Source organism: Haliotis cracherodii, unplaced genomic scaffold (assembly GCF_022045235.1).
Source record: "Haliotis cracherodii isolate W230 unplaced genomic scaffold, xgHalCrac1.p SCAF_8, whole genome shotgun sequence".
NCBI lineage: Eukaryota > Metazoa > Mollusca > Gastropoda > Lepetellida > Haliotidae > Haliotis > Haliotis cracherodii.
Genome location: NW_027266341.1, coordinates 53862392 through 53880966, shown reverse-complemented (window position 1 = coordinate 53880966; position 18575 = coordinate 53862392). Strand labels below are relative to the sequence as shown.

Sequence of the window (18575 nt, the reverse complement as noted above, 5' to 3'; positions counted from 1 at the left end):
AAAGTAACTAACTAACTAATTTTTTAACTTATCCTGCATTACTCCGTATTGCATTTACTGCTGTCTTTGACAGAGAGACGAACTGTGTGAGATCCAGCTGCTGAAGAAAATTGTTTCCATCTGTCCAGGAAGCAGCGCCCCCTCCCACACAGTCGGCACGTGACCCGGAAGACATGACGTCATGTCAAAACACATAACTGCTTTGTCAACCACATGGATCGGACGTGAACTGTATCCCTCAGTGGAATTATTAAAGCTTTATTGGTCCTGACTTTCTATCGTTTACTACGACAAAAGTCTGCTGTGTTGTTTCTTGTTACCTTTGCCTTCATTATATTGTTAATTGGTAACGTTTCTCGCTCGGGTTGTGACTCTCGTCACGGCCTTTCCGAGCGTATTGTTGTTTCCCGCCATTTTGGTTCCCGCCATTTTTTCCCGCCCTTTTGCGATTCACTACGTGTCCACGTACTTTCGTGTTTTGTGTCTTGAATTCGCTCTATGGTTGGAGTTTTACATTAAGCTTTTGGCGTGTTTGAAGCGTAATTGTTTAAGCGTAATTGTTTGCTCTTATTAACTTTGTAACAAGAATAAGTTATGTTGAGTTACATTATGTTTCACGTTGTGTGTTTACACATCGTTATGCTTTTGCTTCAATTCCAGTATGTCTCGCTGCTCTCGCTGCCGCGGGAATAAATCTGGACGGGACCCCCACCCCTGCTGCCTGGACTGTACAACCCCCTGTACCCTCACAGAGCGTTGCAGTTATTGTAGTCCCCTGTCGCCAGTCTCCTTCACCGCCTACCTACGAGTGTCTCGGAGACGCTTCACCCAGCGTGTGCGTCGGCACTCCAACATGCCATCCAACGTAGAGTCTGCCTCCCATGGCACGACATCCGACCGTACACGGTCTCCTACACCACCCTTACCATCGCCTGCTTCGACATCCTCGTCTGCAGCATCGCCCGTTTCGGGTTTCCTGTCACCTCTACCATCTACGTCGACAACACCGGCGCCTCCGATGTATCCGACGTATCCGGCGCCTCCGATGTATCCGGCGCCTCTTGGTCCGGCGCCTCATGTCTTCGATGTTTCCGGCGCCTCTGATGTCTCTGGCACCTCCGATGTATCCGGCGCCTCTGACTACTTCGGCGCCTTTGACTTGTGCTGCGCCTCCTACTTATGGACATGCCCTTCCGTCATCGTTTATGGATCCATCTTGGATGCAAGCTTGGATGCAGTCATTGTTTGCGCAAGCTCCACCCACCTCAGCGGCGCCGACGGTGCCTCCTGCGACGCCGGCGACGCTGACGGCCCCGACTACTGTTACTTCGATTCCTGCGGCCCCCTCCACATCGGGTGCTCATCGGTCTCGAACATCGTACACCTCGTCGCCTCCGACTGTTTCTCGGCACTCGTCCAAGTCAGCTCGTTCCCGTCGTCGCTCTCGTAGTCGCTCACCAGTACATAGACGACGACGTCGTTCCTCCTCCTCGGAAGGATCATTTCGCCCAGATTATGACCTTCCATCGCCCGAGATTGATACACACTTGGGCCTATCACAGGTTGCTGATTGGTTGGCGGACCGTTTGGCCTCCGTCGCTCCCTCCCCGGGCTCCGATGTGAATCAAAAGTCGACGATTTGGTCTAATCCGACTTCACTACCACCCGACCCAATGTTGACTGACCTGGTTACGGCGTTGGACGAGGACTTCGCTAAGTTGTCCCTCACGCCGTCGTTCAAGGCTCCTCGTTTCCGGCGGGATGATTTCCCCGTCCACTCCTTCGACGTGACCGACGGTGCACATATCCTTGACGAGGACTTACATCGAATGACCGGGTCTTCCCAGTCCGTCACCATACGTATGCCGGACTCCCGACTCGCTTTCGTAGAAACGGAACTGCGGCGTACTTTGAAGCCACTATCTACACTTGCCTCTTCTGCCAGAGCCATTGACCAGGATCTCGCTGAATCCAATCCTAACAGGATCGACCACCTTCGCACGGTTATGACATTCCAACTTCGCCAGATCGATCACTTGCGCAATCACCTGAGAGCTGCGCTTGCGGAGATCACCACTACTCGACGGTTGGGTTACTTGACTTCCACGGACTGGGATTCCGAATTCAAGCGTTCCTTACTACGACAACCTTGGTCGGGTCCTACCCTTTTTAATGGTGCTATCTCCGCTACCCACGCCCGAGTCTCCAGCTTCGCCAGGGATGAAACTGCTCTCAGAGCCTTGGAGCATGTCACACACCAATCAGCGGCCAAATCCTCCAAAGGCAACTATAAACCACGCCGTTCCTCCCTCAAGGTCGCCTCCAAACATACCTCGCCCTTTCGTGGCCAGACAGGGCGTGGTCGTGGTAGATCCCGTGGCACCTACCAGCCCCGAAGGGATCGTCGCCCCGGCAAGGGTGCCGATTCCACCTCAAAGCGTTGACCGGCGGGACCTCAACGACTGGGACCTCCCACCCCCAGCCGTTCCGGTCACCGACACACCTGTAGGTGGGAGACTAGGCCGGTTTTGGAGAAACTGGTCCATACTGGAGGACCCGTTCGTCACCAACGTCCTCCGTCAGGGGTACCGGCTCCCATTGGCTGCGCTGCCTCCTCTGACGTCTACTCCGTCAACAGCCGCTTATTCACCCCACCAACTTCGGCCCCTTCACGACAGCATCGTTTCCCTACTGCAGAAGGAGGCCATAGAGATCGTACACGACCCGGCTCGACACCCAGGATTTTACTCTCCGGTGTTTCTGGTGCCCAAGAAGGGGACCACCAGCTGGCGCATGATACACAATCTCTCCACTTTCAACCGGCACTACCTGGAACGTCCTCCCTACTTCCGAATGACGACGTTGCGACTGCTCAGAACGAGAATCTCAGCTGGCGATTCCCTGATCAGCCTCGACATCCAGGATGCCTATCTTCATGTACCCATCCACCCCAACGACCGGCGCTTCCTCAGGTTCTTTTTCAATGGTACCCATTACCAGTGGGCGGTCCTACCATTTGGAATTTCAACGGCCCTGTGGCTTTTCACACGGATCACCCGACCGGTCGCCGCCTACCTACACCTGAGGAACATCAACTTCGATCCATACATCGACGATTGTCTCCTCAACAATCGGGACTCGGCGTTGCTACTGCGTCACAGGGATTTTACCCTGCGGCTCTTCAATCAGTTGGGTTGGATCGTCAATCAGACGAAGTCGGAGCTGACCCCATCGTTCCGTCTGCAGTTTATCGGGGGCCTGTTTCTCACGGATCAGGACCTCCTTCAAGTCCCCAGAGCCAGGTGGTTGAAAATCCTCGCTCATCTCTTCCCTGCCCTCCAACAGGCTCGAACTCTCCGCCAATGGCAGGTTTTATTGGGTCTCCTTACGTCGGCTCAAGACCTGACTGCCAGAGGTCGCCTCCAACTCCGTCCAATTCAACGGTTTCTCGCACCCTTCATCCGGCAGCAGGATCCGGAGTCCCTCATCGTTCTCCCAGTCCACCTCCACCCCTTCCTCCGATGGTGGACGGTGGAATCGAACGTCTGCGGCGGCGTCTCCTTGACCGTGCTACAGCCCTCCCTCCACCTGTTCGTCGACGCATCCAAACAGGGTTGGGGGGGCTCATCTGGGGACTCAAACAGTTGCAGGGCTGTGGTCCGGAGATTGACTCCACTGGCACAGCAACAACCTCGAACTCGAAGCTCTCATACTGGCCGTCTCCCACTGGCAGAGCATTCTCCGTCACGCCCAGTTGACCATCTCCTCGGACAACATCACCGTGGTGTGGTGTCTGAGGAATCAGGGTACTCTCCACTCTCAGTCCCTGCTCAACCAGACCTTCCGATTCTTCGACCTGGTGGACCGCTTAGACCTGCAATTCCTTGTTCAGCACATTCCAGGTTGCAAGAATGTTCTGGCAGACGCTCTGTCCAGACCGGACAAGGTGGCTCCCACCGAATGGCGACTCCACCCAGAGATCTTCACAGTTCTTTGTCAAACGATCGCCTCTCCAAACATCGATCTGTTCGCCACGTCTCAGAACTGTCAGCTGCCGACTTACATCTCGCCGGTCCCGAATCCGGCCGCTGTAGCAGTCGACGCCTTCAGTGTTCCCTGGGAGGGATTAAGCGCGTACGCTTTTCCGCCTCCGGTTCTCCTTCCCAGGGTTCTTCAAAAGATCCAGGCCACTCGACACTTGACACTGATTTTGGTCGCGCCTTGGTGGCCGGCCAGAAGTTGGTTTGTCTACCTCCGAAACGTCGCCAGAGACAACCCTCTAGAACTGCCAGCGTGGTCCAACCTGCTGCTACACCCACACAGTCGGTTGCCCCACCCAAGTCCCGCTCGGTTTCATCTGCACGCCTGGCTCATCTGCAAAAAGCCCTAGGAGCCAAGGGCTATTCGACTAGAGCGGCCAAGGCTATTGCTTTCGCCCATCGTCCATCTACACGGGGACTATATGATGATAAATGATCCTCGTTCCAGGCGTTCTGCTCTGACAAGCATCAGGATCCGATGACGGCATCACCGCAGTTCCTGGCTGAGTTTCTTCTGTACTTGCGCAGCACGCGTCGATTAAAAGGCTCTACCATCTCCACGTACCTGGTCGCCATTAACTCCGTCCTTGCCATCCCGGACGACCGGAGAATGACGAAAATTCCCGAACTCCAGGCGTTTCACTCGACGACCAGAAAGCCAAGTTCAGACCACCTGCGTGGGATCTCAATGTGGTCTTAAAGGCTCTTCGGGAGGCTCCCTTCGAACCACTCCACACGTCTTCCTTTTACGACTTAACGAAGACAGTGTTTCTACTGGCCTTGGCTACGGCCGCCCGGGTTAGTGAGCTCCACACCCTCGACGTCTCTCGGGTCCGGTTCGAACGCGGGACTCATGGAGCAGTTCATCTTGGGCTGTGCTGGGACTTCATCGCAAAGAATCAACTCCCCGGACAGCCTGATAGATCCTTCACCATCCCTCCCCTTTCGTCGATTGTGGGTGCCGACGACGTGGAGGAGCTTTTATTATGCCCAGTTAGGGCCCTGAAGGTTTTCCTGCGACGGTCTAAAGCCTGCCGTAAGTCTAGGAAACGCCTTTTCCTACCGGTTTCCCCTTCGTCGCTGTCGGAGGTCAGCCGGAATACTATCTCCCTGTGGCTCCGGGCGGTCATCCTCCAAGCTTATAAAGTCGCCGGATTGGACCCCCCCAAGGCTAACAACCCCCACGAGATTCGGGCGGTCGCGTCTACCATGGCTCTGCACAGTAACTGTTCCCTCAAATCGATCATGGAAGGCTGTTTTTGGCGATCCGACACCGTTTTCGCCAACCACTACCTCCGTGATGTAGCCTTGGAAGATGTCGCCGGCGTTCATAGCTTTGGTCCCCTGGTGGTAGCTCAACAGGTCACCAACCCCCGACGCCACTGATTCTCCGTTACCCTGAGCGGGGCCCGTCGAACTCTCTGGTGTTTATCACCCCAGATTAGAGGGCTCTACTGCGTTCCGCATTCGCTCTTAGGTCAGTTCTAGTTTTGGCATTCCCGCCTCATACTATTTCTGTCATTTCGGGTTCCCTCTTTTGCATCGACTCTCGTTTCCTTCGACAGGAATGGTCGCTGGTGTTCCGGTCATCTCTTGTCCCTGCGGTGCGATTTCATCGGACCTTTGTCGAGGGTTTTCTTCTGGCTCACATCTGAAGGTATGCCCACCGGCCGTGCCGTCTGATAAAGATGCAATACGGAGTAATGCAGGATAAGTTAAAAAATTTAGTAAAATCTAAATATTTTTTACATTTGTATACTTATCCTGCATTACGAAGTCTAAGTGCCCCCCCTGCGCTCCGCTTCCTCCCCACGAAGTTTCCGATGTTATGTTAAAGCAGTTATGTGTTTTGACATGACGTCATGTCTTCCGGGTCACGTGCCGACTGTGTGGGAGGGGGCGCTGCTTCCTGGACAGATGGAAACAATTTTCTTCAGCAGCTGGATCTCACACAGTTCGTCTCTCTGTCAAAGACAGCAGTAAATGCAATACGCAGTAATGCAGGATAAGTATACAAATGTAAAAAATATTTAGATTTTACTAAATTTGTGATGTCCGTGTGCGAAATACGCTACAGTCGGCAAGAGCACGTTAAATCTTCTACCGGTATATCAGTCAGACTTGTGATGTGTTTCATTCCAGGTCGCCTTATACACGGAGTATAGCTTTTTGGGTTGATTTTTAAGGCGTGTACAGGGGGGTCGTCTTATACGTGGGGTCGCCTTATACACAGCGATATACGGTAATTGGTGTGAGTTTTAAATTGCTTCTTCCTACACCACTGTATATGTTACTGTTGTATTATTCAGTACCCACGGATTGACACTAACCAGCTGGACCAACAGATAAAAAGCATTATGACTGAGATCATGCCAGTGATTAAAGAGCATATGGATGATGCCTGCTCCCAACAGTTGCTGGCATACATCAAGCGTCTTGTGCTCTCTCTCACAAGGCAGCATGATAATGGACAGGAGTTTGCTCGATTCTTCCACAGACAGCTGGGATCTATACTCCAGGACTCCATGGCTAAATTTGAGGGCCGCAGGTAAGGTTGATGATACTCAAACTATTTACTGTCAACTGTGATAATAGCTGAAGTATTGGTGACTAGCGTTAAATAGAAATTGATTACTCATGCAAAACATTTCAACGTTCATGGACTGATTGATGTTTTGTTTTTGCTTCATTTAGAATGCGGGAATGTGGAGAGGAAATGCTAGTGGATATGTCAGAGGTTCTTTTCAATGAACTGGCTTTCTTCCGGCTCATGCAAGATCTGGATGAACCAACCATAGCAGACAAGATCCGAACAAATGCATGGTTTCAGGTCAGTAACAGCCTTTCTCTTTGTGGCTCTGAAAAAATTCTTCATTTGTCTTTCGATGCAGAGCGTCATCTGTTGCATTAGTTGTCCACTCATTCAGGTATCATGAATTGTGTTTGATTTGCAGTCTGTCTCTGATAAGTCTGCCTCCAGCAAGAAAATGGCAATCCTTGTGGGTGAGGAATCTGATGGTAACGAGAGCAGTTCAGAGCCTACAGATGATGACCGTATTCCTTCCACACTCAGGATGACCACAAATGAAGAGGAGGATCTGGGAAAGGTAACCACAGACATTGTTTCTTTGTGTGATGCTGCTTGTGATAGTCACGGGGCATGGGTGGCCCAGTTGTCTACGGCGCCACGATTCATTCAAAGTTGCGTCCCTTTGGCACGCCATAAACCTATGATTGTGGGTTCGAATCCCAGTTCCCCCCAATTATGTTTCTAGGTTTGTCAGCACCATACCCATGCTCATGGGTATCACCGAAATGGTTAACGTCTGAGACCTGCATCACTTCGGGCTTTCCTCCCACATTAAGCTGACACGCCAAGATATAACTGGAATAATGTTAAAAGCGGCGTTAAACCCAACTCACTCACTGACTGTGATAGTCACTCTCTTCATTCCAGTGCTAGCTTGTGGTAGTAGCTTGTTATTACTAGGAGGTTAAGAGCATTGTTGGAGCAAATGGCTTTTGGCATTCAGATTTTTAGAGGTACATGGTATGTTCATTATAATAATATCGAACAGCTAAATGTTTCAGTTGGTGAAACATTAACTTTGTTGATAAGGATGTTGATATTACAGGACCGGGATGATGAGCTGGCTAGTGAGATGCCAATACAGGATGCAGAGGAGAAGGATGAAGATCCGGAATCCCCATACAAAGCTGCAGGACTGCAGATAGAGCTGGCTGTTAGTGAGACCAAACCATTTACCAGGTCAGTTACCACCATGATCAGTTCTGAAAACAAAATACAAGGGGAGGCAGGATCAAAACGTTTTGAGTCGGGCTAGCTCAACTTTATAAGAATGTTGACAGTTTTTTTATTTTGTCATGGGAATTTCATTTATTTTTGCATTCTTCTTTGTTTCTTACAGAATTGGAAGTGATGAAGATGAGGATGAAGCAGATGAGTCGCAAAGTATGGAGGACCCATCTGAGACTGCTGTGTCTCGGGATAACAAACTGGAGCATTCACAGCCAGTTCACGAGTCATCAGCTAGTGGAGAATCCGAGAGTCAGCAGAGAGAAGCAGAATCAACTCCTGTGAAGGAGAACAATGCTACTGCAGAAGAAGAGAAGGAGGCTGACACACAACAACAGCCAGAGACATCAGAGGCAGATGGCACAGTAACAGGGGGGACAACTCCAGTAAAGATAGATGCATTACAAGAGGAGGTCAGCCAGGTACCTGATCTCTCACTACTTTGTGGCTGTAGAATAGCCAAGTGTGAACTCTGAATATAAGGGTTTGATTTACACATATCTGCAAAACTATTCTTCATATGAACCGTTATGGCTTCTATTAAGTGAATAACAACTTACTATACATGGTTATGGAGTATTATATAGGAAGTAATGTTCAACAGTTCTACAGCTAGCTAAAATGTTAGTCTTGTTTCCCTGTATCAGACTAAATCTGTCTGAGTGGACCTTCCTGTTAAGTACATTTTGTCTACCAGCAGGTTGAAGGTCATGTCAATGGTGAAGTGCACATTAATGGAGATGTATACATTGAGGACATCTGTCTGGAGGACCTTCCTGCCGCACTCACAGTTGGCAGTCCAGTAAGATTGTTTTCTTATTAACCAAGTATTTTAAAGTGTTGACTCGCTTCAGCAAAGATCCATGTTCAATTCCTGACATTAGTACAAATTGTGATTCTGTGTCTTGTGCTATAGAAATTTATTTATTATTATTTAACCAATGGCTCAGTGACTGAACGAGTAGAAGATCATGTTTATATTATATTGCAACATACATTAAATACTTTTTTATCACTTAATACTTGTTATGCAATGTATATATGGATTGATGTATTCAGTAAAACAGACTATGTTTGCAAGCCAAAACTGGATGTGTATGGATTGTATTTCAGGCTGACCTTGAAGAGAGGTTAGAAGAAGAGCAGAAGCTTACTACTGGTGCTGCCGGTATTCTAACAACGATGGAGTCTTCCACAGAGCTGGTTGGAGACGGAAGCGCCCTAAAAGAACCAGGTACCAATATTGTCCAGTTCTGACTCCCGTACCTCTGCATCTGTTAGGAATAAACACAGTACATTCTTTCGTGCTCTTTGATCAGTTACTTCTTTCTGTATGTGTGTTTGTAAATAGTACGCTACTAAGATGGCAGGATATTTGTTTTATGAAGTGCTTTTGATGTAGGGTTGTTTTGCTGATGATTTTCTAAATGATATCCTCAGTTCTTACACTGTCAGTATATCACATTGTATTGCAACTATTGTTGCTTGTCCCACCACACTGGGAATCCTGGGTAGTATTGGTCTTGGTGGACAGCCTCAATGATTTGGTTGATTGTGTGTCTTTGTACCCAAACAGAATGGGATGTTCATAATATTATTAACATGATTAACTGGTCCAGATTATTTACAGGCGATATTTTTTAAGTTATATTATGTACAGCATTAAGCAACAAAGAAACAAAAGTAAGTAACAAAATATTGTAGCTCCAGTATGAGGTATGACATTGCAATGCACTATTGTCATTTTTTATTTTGTTTATTCATATAGTCGTGCTATTTGAACCTGATATTCTCCAAAATTACCATCTGTGCTTGTTTGTCTTTTGTGTCCAGAGTATGATGAGTAATTACATATTCATTGCAACCATGTTGTTATCTTTTTTCATAAACGTAGATATGGCAGTACAGGTTCTAAATCCTGTCCTATTTATTTCTGTTTTAGAGAGTGAAGCATAACAACATCATTCTACTGATGGAAGACTTCAACATCAGCAGTCAACACATTTTCACGTTCACCACTTACTGATTAGACAATACTGTTGTTGTTACTGTTGTGACTATCAGCATATGCTGACAACCATGTTTACCACTACAATCACATCCAAGCCAAACTGAAGCATTACTGAGTTGCCTGTCCATTGATACTGGCCTCAGTTTCACACAGGCCGTAGTAACACAGCCTCACTGTGATCTAACTCACCAACTGCTGATGAGATGTAGGTTGCATTGTTATTCCATCCATCATTGTTGTTTTCTTGTTGATATAGATGATGTTTCATAGCTTTATATTTTCAGGATTATGTAATTTATTTTATGCCAATTAACAAGTTATATATTTTGCCAGTTAGTAATTGTATGCTGAAAAACAGCTTTAAAACATACCATTATCATGATTATCATGCTATAGAAGTCACCACCACATAACACATTGGAAAATCAAAGTCAGGACAGTTAGTAAATCAAACAATGAATAGCTGTGTTATCTTTTCAAACTGCTACCTACAGTAAAGCATTTAAATTAACAGGTTGACCAGTGTAAGTATTTAGTGTGTGCTCCCAACCCACCTTGACACAGCCACCAAACACAATGATAGATCATGCACTTGTCTCTGATATTACAGTGTGCTGTGTAAACCACTTCAGGGTCTCATCTCTATCATTCATACTATGTCCATGTTTCCAGCCCTACCAGGTTCAGTAGTAGTTCATCTCTATCTTGTACCAATGCTATATGCAGTCGGCTTTTCATTATCTCAAAGTTTTTGAAATACTAAGGTTTTTTCTGTGCCATGTTTTTGGTTGACTTATAATCAGGAATGCAAAAACCTGAAACATTTACAAGTCCTGGTTACATATAGCAACACCTGCTATTAATCCTGAAATTCTGCTGGTTGTTATACCTTTAACAGGAGACAAATGACACCTCTAGTTGGCTAGTGCCAAATTAAAAACCTGGTAATCCCTTGTGAGTAAGTTCAAAGTTAATGTTGCATCAGCAATATTCAGCCAATATTGTCACAATGAAAAAAACTAATCCTATGTACGTTACATGACATTACAGATAATTTCAAAATTTACTGAAAGGTTTGAACATTAGATAAGAAATACATGGGTTTTTTTCATCACGCCTGTTCCTCTGCTATGCAAGACCCTATTCTCTGTTTATAAATTGATCTGTAACTTTAGAGATAATGAGAGATGACTGTAAATCCAAACCTATCCACATGAACATTATCGTTCCTAATGTAAAATTGATTTATTTCAAAACTATCAGATATTGGTTAATGATCACCAATAATCCTCTCTCCTGGCTTGTCCCCATACATTTGTCACTGGAGTGAGATGTTATTTGTACACATGCTATTATCAGGCAGTGAGGTAAATAGGAAAGTGTAATGGTTGAAGACAGGTATCAAGTAGCAACTGAAGTAACACATATTTTGCAGATGAAATGAAATAACAAATTGTGACTATACAAAGCTTTGCTTGTCAATTATTGAATTGCAGCTGGTTTGAAAGGATGCAAGACCTGTTGAATGGGAGATGAAAGGTACCATCAGTTAATGACATTGACACTGTAAGCCGATGAACCATAACTTTCCTTGTATATTTTGATCCCATCTAACTATTGTCCTAGTGCTATGGTACATAAACCTGCATGTTGTCTTTGAAATCTCCAGCATTAAAATGTAAGAATGTCAGCTGATGAGAAGTGACATGAAGTGGACCAAACTGAGGAAAGTGTCTGTGATTTCTGCCTGTGATTGTGAGGACAGGGAGTTCCCCAAGGGACGCTCTCTGTTGCTGAGCATAAGTGTATAGTGACTGAGAAGAGGGCTGATGAGAGATGTAGGCAGCAGGCCACAAAGACTGCCCATGCTGTAACTGTGATGTGCTTTGCCACTGTTTTATCAATAAACTGATATAGCATCATAATTTAGTTGTATTATTTTTGTCAAATGAAGATGCACAGGTGGCCCATGTGTCTAACATGTCTAAGGCAGCACAAGTTTGCTGTGAAGAGTAGCATCCCTTAGTCATGCCAGAATCCAGTGATTGCTGGTTAGAATCTCAGGTTCACTCTGATTTTGATTCTTGGTCTGTGAGTACCATATCTCCTTCAGTGGTAGAAACTAACATTTTTGGTCCACTAGTCCTTACAATGATAACATATAGCAAAACCCTTAAAAATGGCAAATTTCTTCTAGTCCTTATGATCCCTTAACTAGTGGGCAGTTTGGCCAGGACTACAAGACTAGTGCCAATGATGTGATGTAACTGCAGTACCCATGGGGATTCCGGTCCATAGCAACCTATGATAGTTGTAAGAGGTAACTAAATGGATTGGGTGGGCTGACTTGGATAAGAAGATTGCATGTCTTCATTCCCTGATGGTCTGGATCCTTCCTTGCAATATCAATCACTGATTTGTCTGGTAATTTCTTGATTATTTATAGCTGGGGAGTTGCTGAATGTGGCATTAAACAAACATACTGTTCAAAGCAGCATGAAACCAAACTCTCTCATTACTGGTATATTTTGTAAGTTTAGAAATGGATTGTGATTGAATTACAGCTGGTTTATGTGCAACCTATTTTTGGTTGGATAATAAACCTCAAACAGACACTTGCATCCTTATGCATATAGCAACCTATGATCATGGGTGTGAGGCCTGGTTCACCCTGAGTATGTTTCTAGGTTTGTCAACACCATTCATGCCCATGCTTGTGGGTTTCACCAAAGTGGTAACATCTTAGACATGCATCGCTTTCTTCCTGCATCAAGCTGATATGCCATGATATAACTGAAATACTGTTCAAAACGGTTATAAACCACACTGATGTATTGAGAGATGTGATTGTCATGGTGTATATTGTTCAACCGACAAAGTGTGTCATGAGATTTATGAAAGTACTGGTACTATTGCAGACTCTATTTTTTTAACAGGTGTCTGTTGTACAGTCGTGCCCCGCTTATACGGACTTCAGATATCCGGAAACCTCGGTTCCCGGACGATTTTCATTCAAAACGAAATAATTACTATATAAATTTACCCGTATATACGGAAATTCAGTTTCCGGAACCGGACGGTCATTTTCATACACAAAACACTGAAATGCACACAAAATTGTCTCACTTATCCGGACAATACACTTCCGCTGGTGGTAATTCTTTGATTCGTGAGAAGTCAATTAACCAAGTGACACATTATTGTTTAAAATTCAAACCTCAAAATGTGGTAAAGTTAAAACTTCCATGACAGACTTTTTGAAACGTGTATGAATAAAGATTGAGTGGATGTATCTGTTTGTTCTGTCATCTGTCATGAATAATTGAAGGGAAGTAACTCTTCCAGTAAGAAGCTGGTTTCAGTTATACGGAAATTCGTTTATACGGACGAATTGTGAAATGATGCAAGTGTCCGTATAAACGAGGCACGACTGTATACAAACACAAACTACCATATTCGACGTAAAAAGCACCCAATATTAGAAATAGGGGGCTCTTATTAGAATATTATTTTGGTGGAAAAAAGAGAGTTGAAAGATAAATTCCGTGGTTTATGCTGACACACTGAAATGTTTATATGCCACAGATACATTTTTCCAGAATTTAACTGCCCATAATTAAGAATGCATATTACACACGAGTGCGTATTATACGCAAATAAATAAGTCTTGTGTACATTGATCAATCGGAAGGAGTGCTAATTAGGATTGTTCACTAGCTAATATATTAGCAATTATCGCGGTTAGCGCTTACAAGAGCGGGGCGCTTATTATGTCGAATACAGTAATTATTTCATCTGTATAGTGATGCATGCGTGTGTATTTTTGTGTGTGTGTCTGTCTGCTTCTGCTAGTCTGGACTTATGCAAATTTTATAGTGCTAGCCCACTGAAATACCATGCTGCAGTTATAACAGGGATAATCCAATCAGACACGTTACACCTACACAGAGATGGCCTGTCCTTGCTTTGTCCCCATAATGCTGAGCACAATGCAGGGTAACAGCAAGTACCATCTTTTAATGTTTTTGGTAAGAAGTGGCCAAATGCTCTTATCCACAACACCACAGAGGCAGTATGCACACACACTGAAGAAGGTTTATAAAAGGTGAAGGGTTGTTGGGATTCTGAATCATGACACGAGTAGATTCACCCCATTATAATCAGGTCATACATTCTAACCACACAATTTTTATTAGCTCTCTGGCAGAGTAGGACCTGACTGATCACATGTCCAAAGGTATGTATCATACTACCCACCATTGAAATCCCTGACCCAAGACTCTGATTAGCAAGAGGCTGGTGTGAAGTAAAGGGACACGGCTGGTCCAGTTTGCTGTTAAGACTTGTGATCCTCAGGTGTGCCAGAATTGTATGATGATGAGTTTGAATCTCAAATTTGCCCTGATTATGTTTCTAGGTTTGTCAGCAACATACCTATGCTCATGGGTTTCAGCAAGTTGTTTGTCTAACTACACCTGTAGTACTTTGAGCTGTCTTTCCACATCAAGCTGACAGGCCGGGATATAACTGAAATACTAAAAATGGTGTGAACCAAACCAACCAACCTCACTGTGATATGCCTGCGAAAAGGCAGACTGGAGCAAGTACATTCAAACATTAACTCCATGTATTCAAAGATGAGGATACAAGGTGAGTTGAGGGTTGCTTGTAGTTTCAATAAAGAATATTTTTCTGAATATATTTGGTTATCTTCTTTAAACAATGCGACCCGTAAAGATTCCAGGGTAGAATAGGTCTTCAGGAACCCATGCTTGCCGTAAATGGTGACTATGCTTGTTGTAAAAGGCGACTAACGGGATCGGGTGGTCAGGCTCGCTGTCTTGGTTGATACAAGTCATTGATCCTAATTGCGTGGATCGATGCTCATGATATCAATCACTGGATTGTCTGGTCCAGACTCGATTATTTACAGACCGCGGTCATATAGCTGGAATATTGCTGAGTGCGGCGTTAAACAACAAACCAACCAACCTCACTGTGATATGCCGGGGAAAGGGCAGACTGGAGCAAGTACATTCAAACATTACCTCCATGTATTCAAAGATGAGCATACAAGGTGAGTTGAGGGTTGCTTGTAGTTTCAATAAAGAATATTTTTCTGAATATATTTGGTTATCTTCTATAAACAATGCAAAGCAAAACCTCTGAGGTAACAGTTTATTCTGTCAATGGCAGCATGAAATGAAATGACAAGGGTGAAGCTGTACACAGGTCACAGACAGGGGAACTTAAGAGATATACAGTATCAAGTAGGCAATTAAATACAAGGTGTGTTATGTACATTACATGAGGTATACTCAGGCTTGCTGAAATCTGGCACAGTATTATGGTGATATGACCAGGTGTAGACACTGACACTTCAATACGTCAGGACGAGTATCTTTCTCAAAATTTGTAGTCTGAACTAGTTTCATTACACAAGTCTGATCATCCTTGATATCCAGTGTATCATATTTCAATTCAGTTATTACAATAACCTGCACCCATCCCCTACCATAGCTTTTTGGGGGGCCCAATTTGAACAACAGTCCTGAGAATTTCCCTTGGTAAATGTTCCCAAACTCCCCTAAAAGTTTTTCTGTTCTACCAAAAATTTAAAATTACTGTATTTGACGTAATAAGCGCCCAGGGCGCTCTCAAAATTAGAAATAGGAGGCTCTTATTAGAATATTATTTTTGTTGAAAGATAAATTTCGTGGTTTATGCTGACAGCCTGCAATGTTTATATACGACAGATACATTTTTCCAGAATTTAATTGCCCATACTTAAGGGTGCATATAACACTCGAGTGCGCATTAAATGCGAATAAATAAGTCTTGTGTACATTATTAGAGCGGGGTGCTTATTACGTCGAATACGGTATCTCAGGAGCAAATGAAATTCTGTGTTTGGACAGCAATATGAGCAATTTAGATGCTATTGTGACAAATGGGTCAAGGGTATTAATCCTGATATGATGGAGATATGATACACTGGATAATTGAGGCTGTAGTCTGATGGGGACAGGCTGAATGCACCTGATGAAAACAACATTGGATAATGAAATTACAGGAACCAACACAGGAAAGGACTGTCTGATGTAAGGCTTTGAACACAATGGGCTATCCAACTCTATTCAGAGAAGAATAGATAATATGTCCTATGTTATCGTAACAGATGATCTCCAGATTACAACTGGAATGACTTGATTATTTGGCCCAGAACCATGTTTAGGTGACACTTTTTTTAATTTTTCGATTTACAGATTTGACAGACAAGAGCCAAAAGCCACAATCAATAAGTAAGACAAGTTTCAATTTATTTTTATTGAACTGACAGTTTCATCTTTAATCCATTAGCAAATAAAAAGATACAACTAATAAAAATCATAAAGGAAATAAGAAATGATAACCTTTTTATAAGAATTAATCTAATTATATGTTACCATATTAACAATACACAAAGCGTTCTCGTTCCACAAAGCGATCTGAACGCTAAGATGATCGTAGCCTCATACTTTAACATAAGCTTACAATAGTCGTAGTGCTGAGATCGCTTTGTTGAACGGGGCCCTGAACTATAAAGAACATTAGCTTTAGGGTTTTTTCCAACTTAAATGGCTGACCCATACTCTCATGCCAAATATATTAAAAATACTGAGCTCCATATATTTTAACCTTTTTTTCAACCAACACATGGTAATTCGTAAGCAAATATCTTTTAACAGAATACGTGAAAATGTGGCTCAAGTGAGAGAATATTGCTTGGTGGAAAAGCAGACAAGCAGATTCGAAAATCTGGCGATAAAAGAATGGCAGGCTTATTTACTGCAGAACCGAGATAAACCAAAAATATCAGCTTTTTGTAACTGATATAAACTAATATTGTGCTAGGGATAAGTGTAAGAATTATTCAATTACCGGTATATTGTTCATCCATTTCATACAAAAACATTTTTGTGTATCTTTGGTTGTTGCTCTCAAATTGTAAAAAAAATATCAACATGAAACATGTTTTGTCAAGTAAATTATAAGGTGACTACTAAAATAATCACTATGACATCGTGCTTTTCACCAGTCATATGGTTGAGTTTCATGGCATTTAGCCAAAAGTCAGCAAGCTACTTCACCAAAAATTAAGGCTGAAATATACTTGAAGAGTTGTTCAGATCATTTAGTTCTGAAAGGGGAAATTCCAGTGGCCAGTCCTCATCTGTCTGCACAACAAAACAATAACATTGATCAATACACGGTCAGTGCATCAACATAAACCCATCCTCAGTCTTCCAGGGTACTATATCTCCATTCAATCAGATAAATACCCTGGACCAAGTCACCACTTTGTTTGAAGCCCATTCAAATGACACAACATAAATAATTCCTTTTCAATGAAATACTTTCCTGAGTGAGAGAAAGTTTGCTCTGAGTTAATCGTAAGAAAGATAGCAGTAGTGACATCACTTCCACAACAAATCTTTGGTGGAAAATGGGTCCAGGGTATTTATCCTGATAGAGACCCTGGATAACAGAGGATGGGTTAAACCATGCAGACGATATTGCACGGCTATGTCAATAAATAAATCAGACAGATGACTGAACAGAATGCAATAAATACTATACTACTCAAAAGAAGTTAAGGATCAACTGATTCTTTCATATTACAATAGTTAATCTCTCATGACATGACAGATTAACTTTACCAATATGAAAGAATCGGGTGATCCTTAACTTCTTTTGAGTAGTATATATACATAAATATGTAGCACCTCAGAGCACTGAACAAGAGCTGGAAATCACAAATCTGTCATGTCGCTCTTTAACATGGAATCACAAAGACTGATGTCTTTTGTAAAAGGACAAAATTGTCCCAATTAAAACAAAGTTATTAATATCAAGTTGTTGTCTCCTACACTCTTCAAAGAAATATATAACTGTAGCCCCATACCAAAAGCATTTGCCGATGAGTCTGTTTTATTTTTCTTTCCGCTTATTAGAATCGCAACATATTTGCTAAAGAATTTTACTTTCATCGACCAAAAGTTGCTGAATTGAATTCAAACCAGTCAAGAATTAATACTGGCATTTGATTTACCAAACTTAAGTCATTTAGAAAACCCAGTCATAACTAATTTTACTTTGGAATGTTGGTTTTCGCATGCTCCCTAGGACCAATCTATGTGCTAGGCACATACTATTGAACATTCATAACATTTAACAATAATCGGATGCTTCCTGAATTCTGTAAGCTAATAAATACTAAATGATCAATTTCTGCACGTTTTGTACAAGTCATACATAATGTGGTACAGTCTGGTACACACAGGTAAGTCCTGCTTCCAACAGTGTGTGATTACAAACTAAGTATGCCTTTGTACCTGTCGTATCTTCGATCACTAATCTAATTCAAGGTACAGGTTGTCCACAGTTCTATCTAACATATCTGCTGATTCACCAGTGACCAAACTACAAAGATGGGTGAAATATTTATACATAGCAATTATCATTTTGCTTTGAGTGTGTTTGGGTAGACATCAATTTGAACAATTTCTTGGTTAAATCATGATCACGGGCATATGTGTCCGGCTAGCCTAAGGGTTGCACATCTGTCCAGAACATTCTGACGCCTTTGACAACTGCGCCACCAAATAACCCCGACGACATCTACCACTCTTTTTTTGCCGCTTACATGTCGGCCTAGAAAATTGGT

At 43.6% G+C, this 18575-nt stretch overlaps 1 protein-coding gene and 1 pseudogene across 6 annotated transcripts in view; both read left to right on the top strand.

Annotated features, from left to right (window-relative positions):
- The window catches only part of LOC139450588 (pericentriolar material 1 protein-like), a 47398-nt gene extending 35605 nt beyond the window's left edge, over nt 1–11793 (top strand). For 5 of the 6 annotated variants that reach the window (XM_071232349.1, XM_071232348.1, XM_071232344.1 and 2 more), the window contains exons 31-38: nt 6350–6588; nt 6735–6870; nt 6995–7147; nt 7676–7809; nt 7970–8279; nt 8555–8659; nt 8971–9091; nt 9800–11793. In XM_071232349.1, the coding sequence (XP_071088450.1) occupies nt 6350–6588; nt 6735–6870; nt 6995–7147; nt 7676–7809; nt 7970–8279; nt 8555–8659; nt 8971–9091; nt 9800–9813 (1212 nt within the window). In that variant the 3' untranslated portion in view covers nt 9814–11793. The remainder of the gene's footprint in view (nt 1–6349; nt 6589–6734; nt 6871–6994; nt 7148–7675; nt 7810–7969; nt 8280–8554; nt 8660–8970; nt 9092–9799) is intronic. The other variant, XM_071232346.1, reaches the window with a different exon arrangement.
- Nucleotides 3771–5427, top strand: LOC139450706 (uncharacterized; annotated as a pseudogene).
- Nucleotides 11794–18575: the final 6782 nt, after the last annotated feature.